General features: G+C 35.8%; 1 protein-coding gene across 1 annotated transcript in view; it reads left to right on the forward strand.

The window, feature by feature from the left end:
• Positions 1-234: 234 nt before the first annotated feature.
• LOC118738161 (transcription initiation factor TFIID subunit 7-like) overlaps positions 235-16,397 on the forward strand; it is a 16,645-nt gene continuing 482 nt past the window's right edge. The window contains exons 1-3 of the mRNA XM_036469086.1: positions 235-450; positions 525-625; positions 11,497-11,512. Of these exons, the coding sequence (XP_036324979.1) occupies positions 336-450; positions 525-625; positions 11,497-11,512 (232 nt within the window). The 5' untranslated portion in view covers positions 235-335. The remainder of the gene's footprint in view (positions 451-524; positions 626-11,496; positions 11,513-16,397) is intronic.

Below are 16,397 nucleotides of genomic sequence, written 5' to 3' on the forward strand. Positions count from 1 at the left end.
TTTCGCCGCTACATGCTCGAATAAAATTCATGGAATGTATATTACATCTCGGTTATAATAAAAGTTTCAAAGCGTGGAGGACAAATAAAGATACAAAAGAACAGAAAGAAGCTGTTAAAACAGAAATGAAAAAAAATTTCAAATTAGTTCTGGGCTTAAAAGTCGATGTGGTGAAACAAGGCATGGGAACAACCAGAAGAAGATTTTTTGAACATCCAGAAATAACCGCTGACATAACTGGTGTAAATGTAGACTTAATTCACCGCTTTAAAATTATATTAAATACTATAAATAGTAGTAAAAATATAGATGTTGGTAAATTCCATACGTATTGCATGGACACTGCAAAATTATATGTAGAGCTTTATGGCTGGTACTACATGCCCATCACTGTGCATAAAGTTCTCATTCACGGCAGCAAAATGGTATCTGAGGCTATATTGCCAATAGGTTTGTTTGCAATTTTTATTTTTGAAAGTATTTTTTTAAACTTTATTTAATATTAACTTTTTTTTTTGCTACAGGAATGTTATCCGAAGAAGCGCAAGAAGCAATGAATAAGGAGTATAGAAACTGTAGGCTATTCCATTCTCGTAAAAATTCACGTATTTCTACGAATGAAGATGTAATGCCCTATTTGCAAATATCATCAGATCCTTATATTAATTCATTTAGAATGAGAAACAAATTAAAAAAATTAGAATACCATGATGATGTTAAAAAATTATTGATTGAATGAAAAAAAAATATTGTTTTTTTTTTTATTGCATTTCAATGGGAGGTGGGCGTATTAGTGGGCGTGTTATTGTAATTTTTGCATGAAACATTTTAAATGATATAAATTACAGTAATATCGAATTTGAAGGTTGTATTTAATATATTTTAGAAAATATGGCACTTTTTATGTTGAGGTAGTATGGGTGATGGGGTTAAAAGTGGGCCAAAGTTCAATTTTTATTTCAAATAATGTTTGTAACTATATAACATTCAAGTATACGAAAATTGAAAGTTATACCTAAAGTATTACGGACAATACGGCATTTTACAAATTTCGACTGTATGGCAGGTGGGCGTAAAAGTGGGCGAATTTTCTTAATTTTTTTTTTAAAAACTGGAATTGTCTCAAAAATAACCTGTGCAAAATTTCAGAGCTCTACAATGACTCCTTGTATTTAATGCCGGCGTTGTCTCACTGTGTGCCGTCGCCTGCTGAGTGCATATGCATGTATTTATGTATACATATAGTTACATACATATGTTCTGGAAGCACTTGAATATTGTTGCGCACAAATTCTTTTGCGCTGATTTACCATGCCAAAATATTCTTTGAACTTTTATTATTAGTATTTTGGAATGCAAAAAGGAAAAAGGAAACCGAATGATGTAGTTCTACATTCTATCCTCATAACTATTTGAATTTTCCACTGATACAAAAAAATAACAACCACAACTAAGCCATTTGCCTCTCCACAAAAACGCATCACTGCTGCTTTGGAATGTGTGTATGTATGTATGCGCATAGATTAGGGTGGAGCGAAAAAAAAAAATGAATTTTACGTTTTCAAAATTCGAATAGTACGGAAAAGTTGCGTAACGTGATCACATTGAATGGATTTTTTAGCAACTTGAAACTGGCATTTTATTATACTTAAGTGTAATGAGCTACAGAACTGCACAACCAAAATGTTTCAAGGAATCATTAAAAAAAGATATAAAACAACCACAATTTGGGAGATTTTTCTAAACAACAAGGCTCTTGTGGCGACCGTGAATATTATCCGATCAGAAAATGATTTCAAACGGTTCAGTATGATCATATTACGCAACTTTTCCGTACTAATAGAAGTTAAAAATCGAAAAATAGATTTTTTTCGCTCCACCTTAATGCAGTATAGTTTTCACATTTATTGCTGCATTGCTTTTGCACATTTGTACATAAGCAACTAGCTAACACTAGCACACTGGTTGGTTTATTGCAAAAAACAACGACACATTGCCACTCATTTTTGAGCATTCCCCGATTTCGACGATGAAATTCCCCGATTTTGCCAGAAATTTCGTAAAATTCCCCACCCATTCAGCTATGTATGTATTCAGAGATTAAACCAAACTTTTATAAAGTTAGTTAACAAATAAAGAAAAAAAAATTACATATAATGCTTACACACATATAGTGGTCGAAAAAATTTTAGTCGCGCCAAATTTTGACAAGTTTTCACAATTATCTTTTTTTGTTATTAATTTGATTTACATTTTTTTTTATAAAAATATAGTTAATTCATTAACAGGCATTGTGTAATTTTAATTCGATTTTCTAGAAAGATTTTGAGTATGCAGTTTTGTAGCCCACTCAATTCTATTAATGCAAGTCTAAAGTGGCTAAAAATTTTTGTTTTAAACTTTTTTTTTTTTAAGGTGTTTCGGTTTTCATCCACATAAAAAAGTGTGTTTATTCGTTATGTTAACACAAATCCGACAAGAAAAATTCTAAATCAACGGTTATTTGTATAATTTGCAGGATTGCATAATCAGTACTTTAGTTGCAGTTGCATTTTTTACCTCATTATAAAATCGGTGAAGCCAGAAAGAATAAACTAGTTAACACCTAATTCCTCACAAAAAGCAGTCAGTCTCTCGATTGTGCACGTAAACTGAAATTCCCCACAAAAAACGGCCCATTCCCCATGCAAACTCAAATTCCTCGCAAATCGGGGAATTCCCCACGAGATGGTTTCCCTGGTTGGCATGAAATATACGCTTTTTTGAGCTTTTATTTTTTATCCTTTTTTTTACTCCCTGTGCTTTCGCTCTCCAATACGCTCCGCTTGCCCTGCGCTACGCTTCTTTTACTACCTTTGTGGCATTGCAGTCATATATAGCATACACATGTGTGCCATTTTGGTGCTTTTGGAGCTAGATTTAGCTCTTTAGTTTTCTATTCAGCTCCGAAAATTGGGATTAATCTCATAGCTCTTTAAAAAAAATTATTTAGCACTTTCTTAGCTCCAGAAAGTTTTAGTTGTATTTGGCAATATATTAAAATTAACAAGTAAGAGCAGCGCTGTCTTCGGCTATGCCGAAGGCTTCATAACTTTCATGAACGTCTGCAAATTTTTGTTTGACAGATTACTGATTTTGAATACATCTGCATACATCGATAGAGGAGTTACATACTTATATAAAAAATCGCATCTAAACAATCAGAGGTATGGAAGATATACTTTATATGGCACCAATCGAAGTGATTTTCACTGCTATGAGATCGGTATGTAAACCGGTAACACAATTTATTGGGTTTAGTTTCCTACATAAAGGAGATATATCGCAAAAACTGGTATCTGAACAATCAGTGCTATAGGTGATAAAGCATACAGATACAGCATAGATTTTGACGATTTTCTAAGTAGACTTAGTATTATTATTTATAAAATATCTTACGAAATTTATCGGTTTTAGCTGTTCAAATAAAGGGGTTTTACAGTAAAATCCCATATCTGAACAATCAGATGTATGGAAGATATATGTTGTAGTCACCCGATCCTAGTTATTTTCACTGTAAGTATTCTGTTAATAATGAGTGAAAATGGTGCGAAATTTCATGGTCCTTGCTACATAAATGGATGAATTATAACGAAAAATCTCATATCTGAACAATCAGCTGTTTGGGAGCTATAGGTTATAGTTATCCGATCTTTTTAATTTTCACTGTAAGTTTTCTGTTGATAATTATTGAAAACAGTGCGGAATTTCCTGTTCCCAGCTATATAAATGGAGGAGTTATAACGAAAAATTTTATATCTGAACAATCAGTTGTATGGGAGCTATAGGTTATAGTGAACCGATCTTTGTAATTTTCACTGTAAGCATTCTGTTTATAATGGGTGCAAGTGCTGCAAAATTTCATGTTCGTAGCTGCATAAATGGAGAAATTAGAACGAAAAATCTCATATCTGAACAATCAGTTGTATGGGAGCTATACGTTATAGTGGTCCGATTCTTCCGGTTCCGACAAATGATTAATACATTATAAAAATACACCCACGTACCAAATTTGATCAGGATATCTCGAAAACTGAGAGACTAGATTGCATACAAACAGACGGACAGACGGACAGACGGACATGGTTAAATCAACTCAGCTCGACGTTCTGATCATATAAGTATGCATTTTAATGGGTCTATCTCTTTTTGTTCTGGTACTTACAAACATCGGACCAAAGTTATAATACCATTTCATGCTCATGAAAGGTATAAAAATCTGTAATTTCATTGTACAAGTGTTGAATAAAATTCCTTTGGCTTTGGTGATCTCAGGCTATTTTCGATACCTTTATGTTATTCTATTTCGATTAATACTTAAAAAAGTTGCATTCCTAATGCAAATGGCGCTTAAGCTAATTAAAAATGGGCAAGCAGGTCATTTAGTTTCTATCACGTGCGCGGGAGTACACAAACCATACAGGGCAGTAATTCGAGCTCCGATAAGCTCAGACGGTGTATTTTCTCTCAGGCGGCCATGGTGGAAGAGGAAAGCCAAAACTTAAGCGTTGATAGACTTACAAATTTCGAAAGGCAGTGGAAAAACATACATTTGTATTCACGGGAAAATGCAGACTCCACTATGAACTCTTAAATCTAGTTTAATATAAAATGTAAAAGCAACTTTATGTCAACGAATGCTCAACTTAAAAAAAAAATAGCTCTTCATTTTAGCTACTATTAGCATTATTTAGCTCTTTTAAGTTTTTCTTTTTCGCCCGATTTGGCTCCAAACGAAATTTTTTCTGGCAACACTGGTGCCATGAATGCGCATGAGATAGTTTTGTGCAGCTACACACACACACACACACACAAGCTCATATCGAGAAGTTTTCGTGAAATTCCTCAATGCACTGGATTTGCAGTTTTATTACTTGCAACAGCTGGCTCGTTTTTGGTGCTGTTCTATCTAGGTTTTACGAGCGTGTTGCTGATGCTCTACCCTAATTTGACTAAGGGCTTCCACACACATTTTCCACGTCATATGGGGTGTGTGTGTGTGTGTGTGTGTGTGTGTGCGAAGGAATCACTCTTTTTGTTTTACAAAAGTTTGTGTCGGTTTGCATTTTATTATACCGTTTCTTATGCACTCTTTTCCAATGCTATGCATGTAAATGTTTTTTGCTATTTTTCGCCCAATGCATTACTGCATGCTTTATTGCAATTTGTCAAGCTTAAAATTACATTTGCGTTGCTCCTCAACTCAGCTCAGCTTTACGCTCGACAACTGCCTTAGTTTGCATGGCGATTGCTGCTTTACAAAGTTGCCAATTCGGCGGTTACGTTTTAATGGCAATTTGTACGAGACAGTGTCTTAGTCTGAAAATTTATGAGGGGGAATACGTATGTACAGGGGCGCACCCAAGAATATATTTTAAAGGGGGGGGGAGGGGGGTTATATTTCTGAAGATATATCACCGGAAAATACTGAAAATTTGCTTCAGATAATACCCTCTTTAAAATACATTTATGCAAGTTTTATGTACAGTATGTAATAAATAAATAAACGTTTTAAAATTCATAAACTGCACTTTATTTACATAAGATTAACAGAACTCAAACGCTTTTAACCGACTTCAAAAAAAAGGGAGGTTATCATCTCGCCGGAATACATAACTTTGGACCACGTGAACCGTTTTCAATAATCCTTTTTTTATTAGAAAGATAGTAGTTCAAGGAGAAATGGAAAAGAAATTTTATTCAAGCAACAGAAATTATAATAAATATTTCTTATAATTTCCTTGAGAGCTGGATTCTTAGCTTTAAGATACAGATTGTATTTGAGGTTATCAGCCTTAGGGGGGGAGGGGGGGGGGGGTTTCAACCCCAAAACCCACCCCTTGTGTACGCTAATGCGTATGTATATATTTTTTGTTTCGCAAGGCAACCTATTTTGGCTAAAGGTACAGTTACACCTAGCAAAAAGTATGGTTAGGTGTAAAAGTGCTTGCGTTGCCACGTGTACAAAGCGTACAAGTTTAATCATTATATTTTGAGTTTTATTTTTTACTCAGAAAATAATCGTTAGGTTTTGAGTTTTATTTTTTGCTCGGAAAATAATCGTTACGTTTTAAGTTTTATTTTTTGCTCGGAAAATAATCGTCATTTCTCAGTTAATAACGATTAAAAAGTGATTTTTATAATAAAACTTATAACCGTTACGGTCCCTGGTATGTACATTCTATATCATATTATGTCTTTACGAGTGCATCTTGATACAGGGCTTTAATAACTCAATCCCTTCGTGAACTCTGGTCTTCAAATGCAAGAGTACTAATATTCATGCTTATGTATAGTATATGAAAATTAAGTATGCATGAACATACAAACATATGTAAATATGTATGCATGTATAATTTGGTTGCAAAGCCATTACCGCGAATTTTTTATTAGCTTAGTTTCTATTGCCAATCTTTACGTTTCCTCGACATATACTCATGTAGTACATACAATATGTACATATGTATGTGAATGGCGGGGCCGTCTGCTTCGCGCGTATAATTTGCGGTTCGGTTATTTTTATGTTATTGCATTGCACCGCATTTGAGCGTTCGTTAAGCTTTATTTTTTGTGGCAACTTAATTGCCAAGGGTTTAAAAGCGTTCTTGAGAAAATTACTTTTTTTTTATATACATATGTACACACATATATATGTACATTAACGTAGGCCGAAAATCCGCTGTTTTAGAATTTTTATTGGTAATAGCAAAAATATGGCAATCTGTGTGAAATATGACAATTTTTGCTCAATATCTCGTCCAAGTGCATCAAAGTTCAAGTGGTAAAAAAAAATTTCTTAGCTTACTTCGATTCTATGCAAAAAAATTACAAATTATGTAGGACTAACACTTTCGAAGATACTTGCAATTTTAGTAAAAAGATTATTAATTAATGTTGTAGTCGAATTGCGGCAAAGTGTTGGAAATGAAAGTTGCTTTTGTACTCGTATATATGTACATACATATGTAAGTATGTTTATGTACTGTTTGGTAAGGCTACCGTAACATTTAAAGCACTTGCAATAAAATTCTAAGTAATAGACTTCATCGGATTTTTTTTCGTATTAAACTCTGCTGTTAAAGATAGCCATTTGATAATATGGAGCTGTATTTTTCTGATTTTTGCATTTTCGTGTCCCCACATTGCTTGTGCTCTGTCAAGCATGAAAGAGTGACTATCAGCGTCATTGCGTCTGGCAGGAAATTTCTGTAAATGGCACACACTTTCGCAATGGCTTCGATCGATTGCAATTTGATTATAAAAATAAAACAAAACTGGAATAAAATACACAGTAGCATGTAACGAACTTGCCAGCGAAGGTAACGCATATACATATGTACATATTCACATACATATGTATGTGCATTATGTAGAAAGCGCCATCGAAAAGAATTGCGCCGTTTTTTGGAGCGAATAACAGAATGTTGTCTATTTTTCTTTTACTCAATTTAGTCTCGGGAGATGGATGGCGTTTTTATTGTCTCTTAATTTGTGGTTTAACCTACATTTATTTTTGGTTTTTGGGTTTTTAGAAAATATCGAAAAAAGTGAGCTTAGCTTTTTTGCAGCAAAGTTTGTTTTTCTTTTAATTTTCACCATACATCTGTATGTCCACAATTCTGACGATTTTAATTTTCCAGGCATGTCTTAAAAATATTTCTCACTACTATAATTTTTTTTTTTTAATTATTTGTATTTGATAATGACAAGGCAAAGAATTTGGGTGATTGACTTTTTATTTATAATAAAAAAAAAACTCCACTTACACTAGCGGACAAGAAGTCCGACCTGTGACTTTTGGCTAGCACTTCTTATGGAAACAAGTATGAAGTCTAATACACAATTTACAAAAGACGCTGACCCTTCGGTTGGACGGAGCCTTTAATTATAGATTTCAATAGATGGATTTAAATTTTTAATTTTGTAGTGTTTAGTAATTAAATTTACGACTATACCAGCCGATTAGTTTTCGGTTAACTCTATAAACACTATCATGCATGCTGCTCCGCAACAATGTGCCAATTACGGACCCGAGGCCGTGTCGTAGCAGAGCCTTCTTGAGTGAGAGCAGTTCGGTATCATGCCTTCGAAGGCAGTCGGATACTCCGATCACAGCCGGGTTTCCCAATTTCTATGTTCAATGCATTTTTTAGGTCAGGTGCACTGAATCGTTTGTGCCTCCAAGCCAGAGATTATTCTTTATAGCCGTTCGTGTAAGCTGAACAACTGTGAATACTGATTTCTCTCTTTGAAACCGAATCAATTCATCGATACGCCGTCATTAGAAAGGATCTCTATTTCAATACGTTTCGACAATCGGTTGGATAAATAGATAAGATAGATTAATTGTTATATAGATTAGATATGTAGATGGGCCAATAAATTAGGCACTATCCTGATGGCTTTCCAGATTTTGGGACTAGTAACAGCTTTCCTTCTTGATGAAAGTCAGAGTGGATGTGCTATTGCCAGCTTTAACACCGTATATTTTATGCACCCGGTTCAGGGATTACTTCTCTTTTAAGCTTCCTCGAACAAACATGTTTTTTTTAAGGGGCGTTGTGATAGCCCACTACCCTCAAGTGGCCCTATGAAACCAGGACAAGCCTGTTGTTTCATCGAAATCCTCACCCCACGGGGCCGCCGTCAAGCATTACATCGTGGATGGAAAGGTCCTTAGCCTCTTCATCGCCTCTGCTATTGCGTCACTTGCCCACCCATGTATTCCATGTATCCAAGTATGTGGGCATGTATCTAGTTCATGCCAGATATATCGCGAAGTTTGCGTCCGGTGCTGTTAAATTCGCCACACTCAAAAAAAAAAAACGTAGTGGACGTCTTCTATTGCGTCTTCTCCACAGAAGTCGCATAAGGGGTCGGATTCCTCCTGTCTATCAAGATAATCAGGTATTTAACTGCTGGTAGCGTAGTAATGTTGTGGTCGCTGATTTTTATTGTGAAGGACATGACCATCGATAGTTTTGTAGCTCTAGAGCAATGACTCTGTTTTTTTGCTTTGCGCGCTGACGTCCATTTTGCACAAGCCCCGACAGAATGGACACTATAGTTTCGTTTGCTGTTTCGAAAGTTTCGCTAAGATGATAAACAGTGACGACTAAAGCGATATCGTCCGCAAATCCGATTAGTTTGGCTCCGTTGGGAATTTTAAGGCGCAGCACCCATCGTACATGACATTCCATAGTAATGGGCCGAGCACGAAGCCTCGCGGAACACCACCTGTGACATTTAAATTCCTCGTGCTTGCTTCCCCGAAGGTAAGAGGATATCCTAAAGTGGTGACGGTGCGTCCAAAATTGCCTCGAACAAACATGTAGTTACATACATATACATAGATATCCCAGCTTAAACAATGTAGAAAAGTCTGAGTGTAACGAAGAGAAATATACTTTCAATGGCCGACAACATTTAGGGCACTGAATATAGACTTCATATATGTACATTAGGGCGAGCCAATTTGTATGGGAGATTTTTTCGACTATGGCGTTTAGCACAGAATGATTCTGCGTGTAATTCTAAGCAAATTGCAGAAGAATCCATGCGTCTGAAATCAATTTGGAGTTTGCCAAATTGCGAAAATAGATTTCTTACCATTTTGCTTTAGTGTCGTAAATTTTGTATCAAAACAGGCTATTAGGGTTTTTTTTTTTGAGAATGCGAAATCCATTTCGGAACTTATCTTTTTCTTAAAACTTCCACCAGAGGGCACAACAGTGAAAACTTTCAAACTTTCTACGAAACCTATTTTCACCATTTGGTAAACTCCAAATTGATTTTAGACCAGCGATGGGCAGAGAGAGCGTTTACTCTGAACGCGACTATACAAAATATATAAAAAGCAGCCCATCACCGTTTTACACCCATGGTTCCTTCGGAAAATTTGGCTAGAATTACACGTAGGATCCTCCTATTCTGTACACTTATAGTCACCCTAGTGTACATATTTTCATACATATGAGGTCATCTGTGTGCCCGTGCAGGCGGTGAAGCTTTACTAATGCAGCTGTCAATGCATGTTGCATGCCAGAACAACCACAATTACAGGCATTTTGCAGGCACTTGCGAGCACACCCTTCCCTGCAGTTACGTATGCATGTGTGTATATTTGCGGTACTTTGGCAAAACTTCGTATCTCAAAATAAACACCCACACAGCACTCTATAACATAAAGCTCTCTATCAATAACAGAAAATAATTTTTAATAACTTTTTTTTTACTGAATATTTAAGATTAAGTGCTTTTTAGATAATTAAGAATAATATACAATAAATCGTAGTATCTTAAGGCCTATTTTGAATTAGTTTAGAATATACGAATCATTTCTGAGATACTAGGTTTTACCAAAGTACCGGCGATATGTGCATGTAGCTGGCAGTTGGGCGGATTTTGGGCATGCCAGCGATTGACGCTCAATTTTATTTAAAGTTAAAAAAAAAAAAAAAAAACCTATCGATCTATCCCCTGCAGCTTTTAAGGCCTACATAAATATATATTTGTCCTTCGCATTTACCACTTTCCCTCCGCCAAAGCGCAATGCAATTAGGGACCGCCTAACTGGGCTCGTGCAGGATCAGCAGGCAGATTTGCACCACAAAAATTTTTGAGCAGCAATGGAAAATTGAAGGGAGCAGTCTTCTCAAAAATCACATTTTACATTCGCTAGTAGTCGGCAACCGCAGGGTCGGTCGGTCGGTCACTCGCTCCTCATTGCTATGTTTGCATGCATTGCAGTCGCATCAAATGCGCAATGTTACTAATAGTTGTTGCCTAAATTAAGGCGCACTATGTACCACATGCGCCAATGAGAACATCCGTAGCCACATCCGCAGCAAGCAAGCAATTTAGCGTTGACTTTACAGCTTTACAGATCACGTAAAATACTGCAGGTGGACACTTGTGGGTTCGAGCATAAGTAGTATATATACATACATATATATTTATGTATATGCATACATACACACATATTTGCAGATAGTAATACGAGTACCATTGCATCGAAATGAATTTTCAAGTGTAATTGCGTGGGCGGTCGGAGTCGAGTGCGCAATTACCTTCAGTGAAGATGTGAAATTGCTGTCAGCAGCGCAGTGTTGAAAGGTAATGCCTTATAGTGCAGATGGGGTTGGCAATGGTAAAGTTAAGTGGTTGGGTAATTTTGTTGAATTGTCACATGGTTGACTACGTCGGACAGGTCGTTTTTGTTAAACTTGATGCTTGAGTTGATGATGGCCCATGTGGTTACGGATGCCTGCTTCAATTTCAAAGGCGAAAAAAAATCTTTTCAAGGTTCGGGTAAATTAAACATCTACATAAACATCCACATAGTAATCTTTACTCAAATGCTTATTCAAACTTGCGACTAAGAAAAATGATTTTCTATTTTATTTGCATAAAAAATATCAGTAAAATGTTCAATATAAAAAAACTATTTCTTTCTAGGACAAACAAACTTTATGTAAGAGGTTACTCATGCGGCTAAGCACGCTTATAAGAAGGGAAAATCCACGAAGACAGCTCTTCATGGTGTGATGTTACATATATTTAGAAAAGGCTCTAATACATTACGAAGAATATGAAATGGGCGGCTTCCTTATTATATCAGGAGCCCTTAACAATGTCTCTACAAAGGCTATCTTAGAGGGTCTTGATTCAATCGGCATTAGTCCTCTCATTTGTCATTCACTCACCGCGGCAGGCGAACAGAGGCACCACAAAAAGTGGCGTTCTCTCTCCATTGATGTGAACATTTTTCTCGTAATAAGATTCTACGCGATTTGAGTGTGAGATTGGAGTTGAACGTAGATAAGAGGGACTTTAAAAAAGTAAAAGATTCCGACCTGTCCTCAATCCAAACTGGAAAATATTACACCACTCCTAAAACATCTACGAAATATGTATATTGGAGTCATTATGAACAGTAAGCTGACGTGGAGGTTAAATGTGAAAGAAGCAAGAAATCTCTCGATAGGACATAGAGCTTATCCGCCCGCCACACTCACTGAAGTTATGTTTTTTTTTTGGTTTGGTTTGGTGGACGGCATTACAAAGGAAGAGTATGTCAAGTACCTTAAGGGTGTACAGAGAGTTTCAGGTCTATGTATTATAGGAGCACTTTAAACCTGTATCGAGTAAGATGAGTTGCAAAAAAACTGAAAAGAAAAGTCGGCGCTAAGATTGAAAGTTCCGGATACTTACTGTTGAAATATTTGTCTGGCCGAAATTTACGCCCGAATCAATTAGTCTCTGCTAACTCTGACACCCAGGCGGTGATTAAAGCATTTGCAGCAGTGATGATAAACTCACTTTGTTTGCGACAATGCGGAGATCGAATAGATGAACTTTGTGTCAGCAGGTCACTTATATTCGGGGTGCCAGAACACCCCAGGGAATAGGATGAAACGAATGAGCAGATGTGTTGGCTAAATCAGGAGTATTATTACCACCGGGCGACATGGAACAAATGTGCCATTATCTCAACTATTTAAGAACAGAACTAGATTTGGTAACGGCATAAAATAGGAAAAGGGAACAGCAATAAACAGGTCCCGACTCAACTACCCTAGACCAGAGAATTGGCAATTTGTTAAAGTTCGCAAAAAAAAATCGTCTTAAATAATGCATCCATATCCTTGGCAACACTAGGGACCAGCGACTTTGATATTTCGGAAGTTGGTTCAGTTTGGTATCGAAAACTAAGAATACTAAAATAAATTAAATTCATATATTAGCCATGTAGGCCATATTCGATCAGTAAAATTACCGCCGATACTTCCGGATTCTGGAAAATTCAGGAAATTCGGCTACCCTAGACACTTCAGCGACAATCAGGACACATCCATAGGTAACGACTATTGCATGCTCGCTATTACTTTTTAAAAGAAATGCAAAATTGTAATAACAGCAACTGTGCGCAAGCACAAGAGACCTCACCGTTTGCCCAATGCCTTAAACGCTTATACGAGTTATGTGTAACTTGAAGATAGAGTCGATTAAGGAATTTTCTCAGCTGAATTGAGGCTTAAAACATATTTTCAGTTTTACGCCCACTGTAGTGCATATCAAGCGAAAGTGTTGGCCATGCAGAAGGCATCACAGATACTCGCTCAAAGAGCTTCAGAGAGGAGAGTGGTGTTCATGCAGCAAAGGTTTTTCGTAGAAGCCCTACAAGTCTGTAATAAATGGCCAAGCATTATACATATGTACATACATAGAATTCAATTTATATCGGTGCTTGAAGACTCTAAATAATTTTTCTGCCCCATCGGACCAATTAACCAACACCAAAAAACCTTTTAAGGGCATTGACAGACTTTAAGCCATAGAAAAGAACGCGTGATAGGCAAACTATTATTTCAAGGCTGTGCAGAGATTTAATAGGTGAAATATCCGCTTTGGCAAAGTTCATCGGGTGTAAAATGCAGGGCTGCAATCCAGTTTGAACCGAACTGAATTTTTTTTTGGTTGATGGCAACTCCGTGAGATGTAATTTCGCCCATATAACGAATGATTGAAATGTTCTTACATGGTAGAAAATGCTTAACAACGCCAGCAAACAAAAAAAAAAATCCAAAAATTTATGCGAATTTTAAGATAATTCAAACATTACAAACAATACATTAAAATTGTACGACTGCATATTCGGACTTTTTAGTTCTCATTTAAAAATTTGATACTTTGATGCAATTTTTTTGCATTTCGCTACCTAAAGATGAAAAGGTGTAAAGTACACTTTTTTCGAAATTTAGTGTGCGAAGCAGAATGACAAGATTATGCGAAAATACATCGAGTTTTCGTCTCTCCAGACCAGTTTCGAAAAACGGACTTGGCACCTTTTTACCTGTAGGTAACGATATCATATGTTTAACCATTTCAAGCTAACCTAAAAGTGTGTTTGCATTGTTCAACTTTGCGTTCAATATTTGCGTTCAACTCAGCGCAGGGTTGCACGAAAAAAAAGTTGAATGGCTAAAAATATCAAAATATGAAAAAATATCAAAATATTCGCCATAAAAAGGTGTTTGCATTGTTCAACTGTGCATTCAACTTTTGGTTGAATGGCCTTTCAACTAATCGCTTTCAACAAAGTTGGTCGCCAGCCAACATTTAGCCATTCAACTTTTTTTTCGTGCAACCCTGCGTTGAGTTGAACGCAATTGTTGAACGCAAAGTTGAATAATGCAAACACTGCTTAACACCAACATCAATTAAAAGTTGTTGTATTAGAAAATGTCACATGATTTGTGTTCCTAATTAAGTGATCATAGACAATGTATGTACATATTTATGTATGTAAATAGTACTAAATGATATAACAATATTCAAATATTGACCACACACCTACTTTAATTTTATTAAATATTGCGCAGTATATCCCACCCAGCAAAGAAACGTACGCTTTGCCGACCGCCGCGATAGTGCGACTGTGGTAGATATCCGAATATTCGGATAGCAAAATTAAGGGATATTCACCGCATATCCGGACAGCACAACTAATGGATATTTACCGTATTTGAGCTTGGTGTAAAATGCGGAGGTGTAAAATGCGGATATTCGGTTCATATCCAGATAACGAAATAGAACGGATATTAACCGGATATCCGGATTTCAAAAATATACACGAATATCCGAACGGATATCGGATATGATACAGTAGGGTAAAATTTCATTCTACCGAACTCAAATATTCTTCACATAAAAAATATCAAAAGATCAAAATCCCAAGAACTGCCCTGCAAAAAATTGGACTAATCCGGGATGACTCCGGGAGCAATTGCAAAGGACCATGCGACTAATACCACTTTTGACCTCTTTATATGGAATGAACTGATCGCTTTTGTTCGAGCATGTCCTATGAAGAGACTAATTGTTCCCCTTTATACCCGAACGGGTATAAAAAGCGACAAGTCACTTTTAAAAAATGAAAATAAAAATTTGCGCCAGCTGAGATTCGAACCGAGGTGCTCAGTTTTGTTAGGCGAATACTCTCTCTCTGCGTGCCAACGCCGCACATGAAATTGCATTGACTAAGTGCGTACATATTATTAAATCGTTAACAGTACCCGTTAGAGATGAGTTGGGGACTAATTTATCTCCAATTATACCCATAAAGGATGAGTCGAGACTAATTGATCTCCATTAGTACCCGTATGAGACTAGTTGCGACTAATTAATGCCCTATTGTACCCGATTAAGAGTAATCTCGGAATACTCTCTGTGTGTATGTAAAAATCTATGGTGTAAATGTTTTATAAATTTTGACCTACCGATCCTATATAGGCTCATTCAATGTTTGTTGCTCTTCGTTACATTGATTGTTGTATTGCAGAGCCATTTTTTTGGTTTTAATTTAATTACCAATTAAGATTTGATTATATCAAATTTATCTGCATGATAGCATAATAATTTTGAGGCTCACATATTATTTAATATTACTCGTATACATACACAAACACCTACGTATGTAGGTATACACATATTGACATTAGCAAATTGGTGTACATACATAGATTCGGAGAAATTAATTGAATTCGAAGTTTACCAAGAACCACAATTATTTGAAATTGTTATGAAATTTAATTGGTAAAAATATGATGAACTAATTAGTACCTCCCTATTCGTGTGGTTGAGTAATCAATTAATAATGGCAAATCGTTTTGAAAATTGTCGCATTATAATAAATCAATTAAATGCTTAAATTGTTGCAGTAGGATTGGCTAATAAAGAACGTGAAACAAATCTTTATTAAATCAATGCGCGATAATGTGTACGGACTTACAAAAATTATAATTAAACATACTTCGAAAATTTAGAGAATTTTTCTTAGAATAAATTCTTGTTAATACGGCTATCATGAGCGGCAATGAGTTTTATTTTTTAGGTTTTTAAGTTTTTAAAAAGCTCAAATTTAATAGTTATTTTTGAGTTTTACTTATTGCTCAGAAAATAACAACTATTTTTTGATTTTTATTTATTGCTTCAAAATAATTCATAGTTTAAATTTTTTTTGCTTGGAAAATAATAGCTATTTTTGGGGGTTTATTTTTTTCTTGAAAACACTAACGAGCCAAAGCCGCTTAGGTGGTTACTTCGGCAAAGAATTTAGAAGAAAAATATTAGGGAAGCTTCTTAACGCCACCGAAAATGGTCGACTGCCTGAATAGACAGGGGAAACTGGCGTTGAATGTTTGAAGCATCTGTGAAGGCAGAATGAAAATACAAATGGAAAGACACAACGACGAAAACAAAGACTGAATAAAAAAGATGGACAAGGAAACAACAAAGACACAGACATTCCCACTCTTAGACAAAGCTAAGGAGAAACATAACGATGGAAATAAAGA

The sequence above is a fragment of the Rhagoletis pomonella genome, unplaced genomic scaffold, assembly GCF_013731165.1.
Source record: "Rhagoletis pomonella isolate Grant_MI unplaced genomic scaffold, Rhpom_1.0 Rhpom_scaffold_00004, whole genome shotgun sequence".
NCBI classification, from domain to species: domain Eukaryota; kingdom Metazoa; phylum Arthropoda; class Insecta; order Diptera; family Tephritidae; genus Rhagoletis; species Rhagoletis pomonella.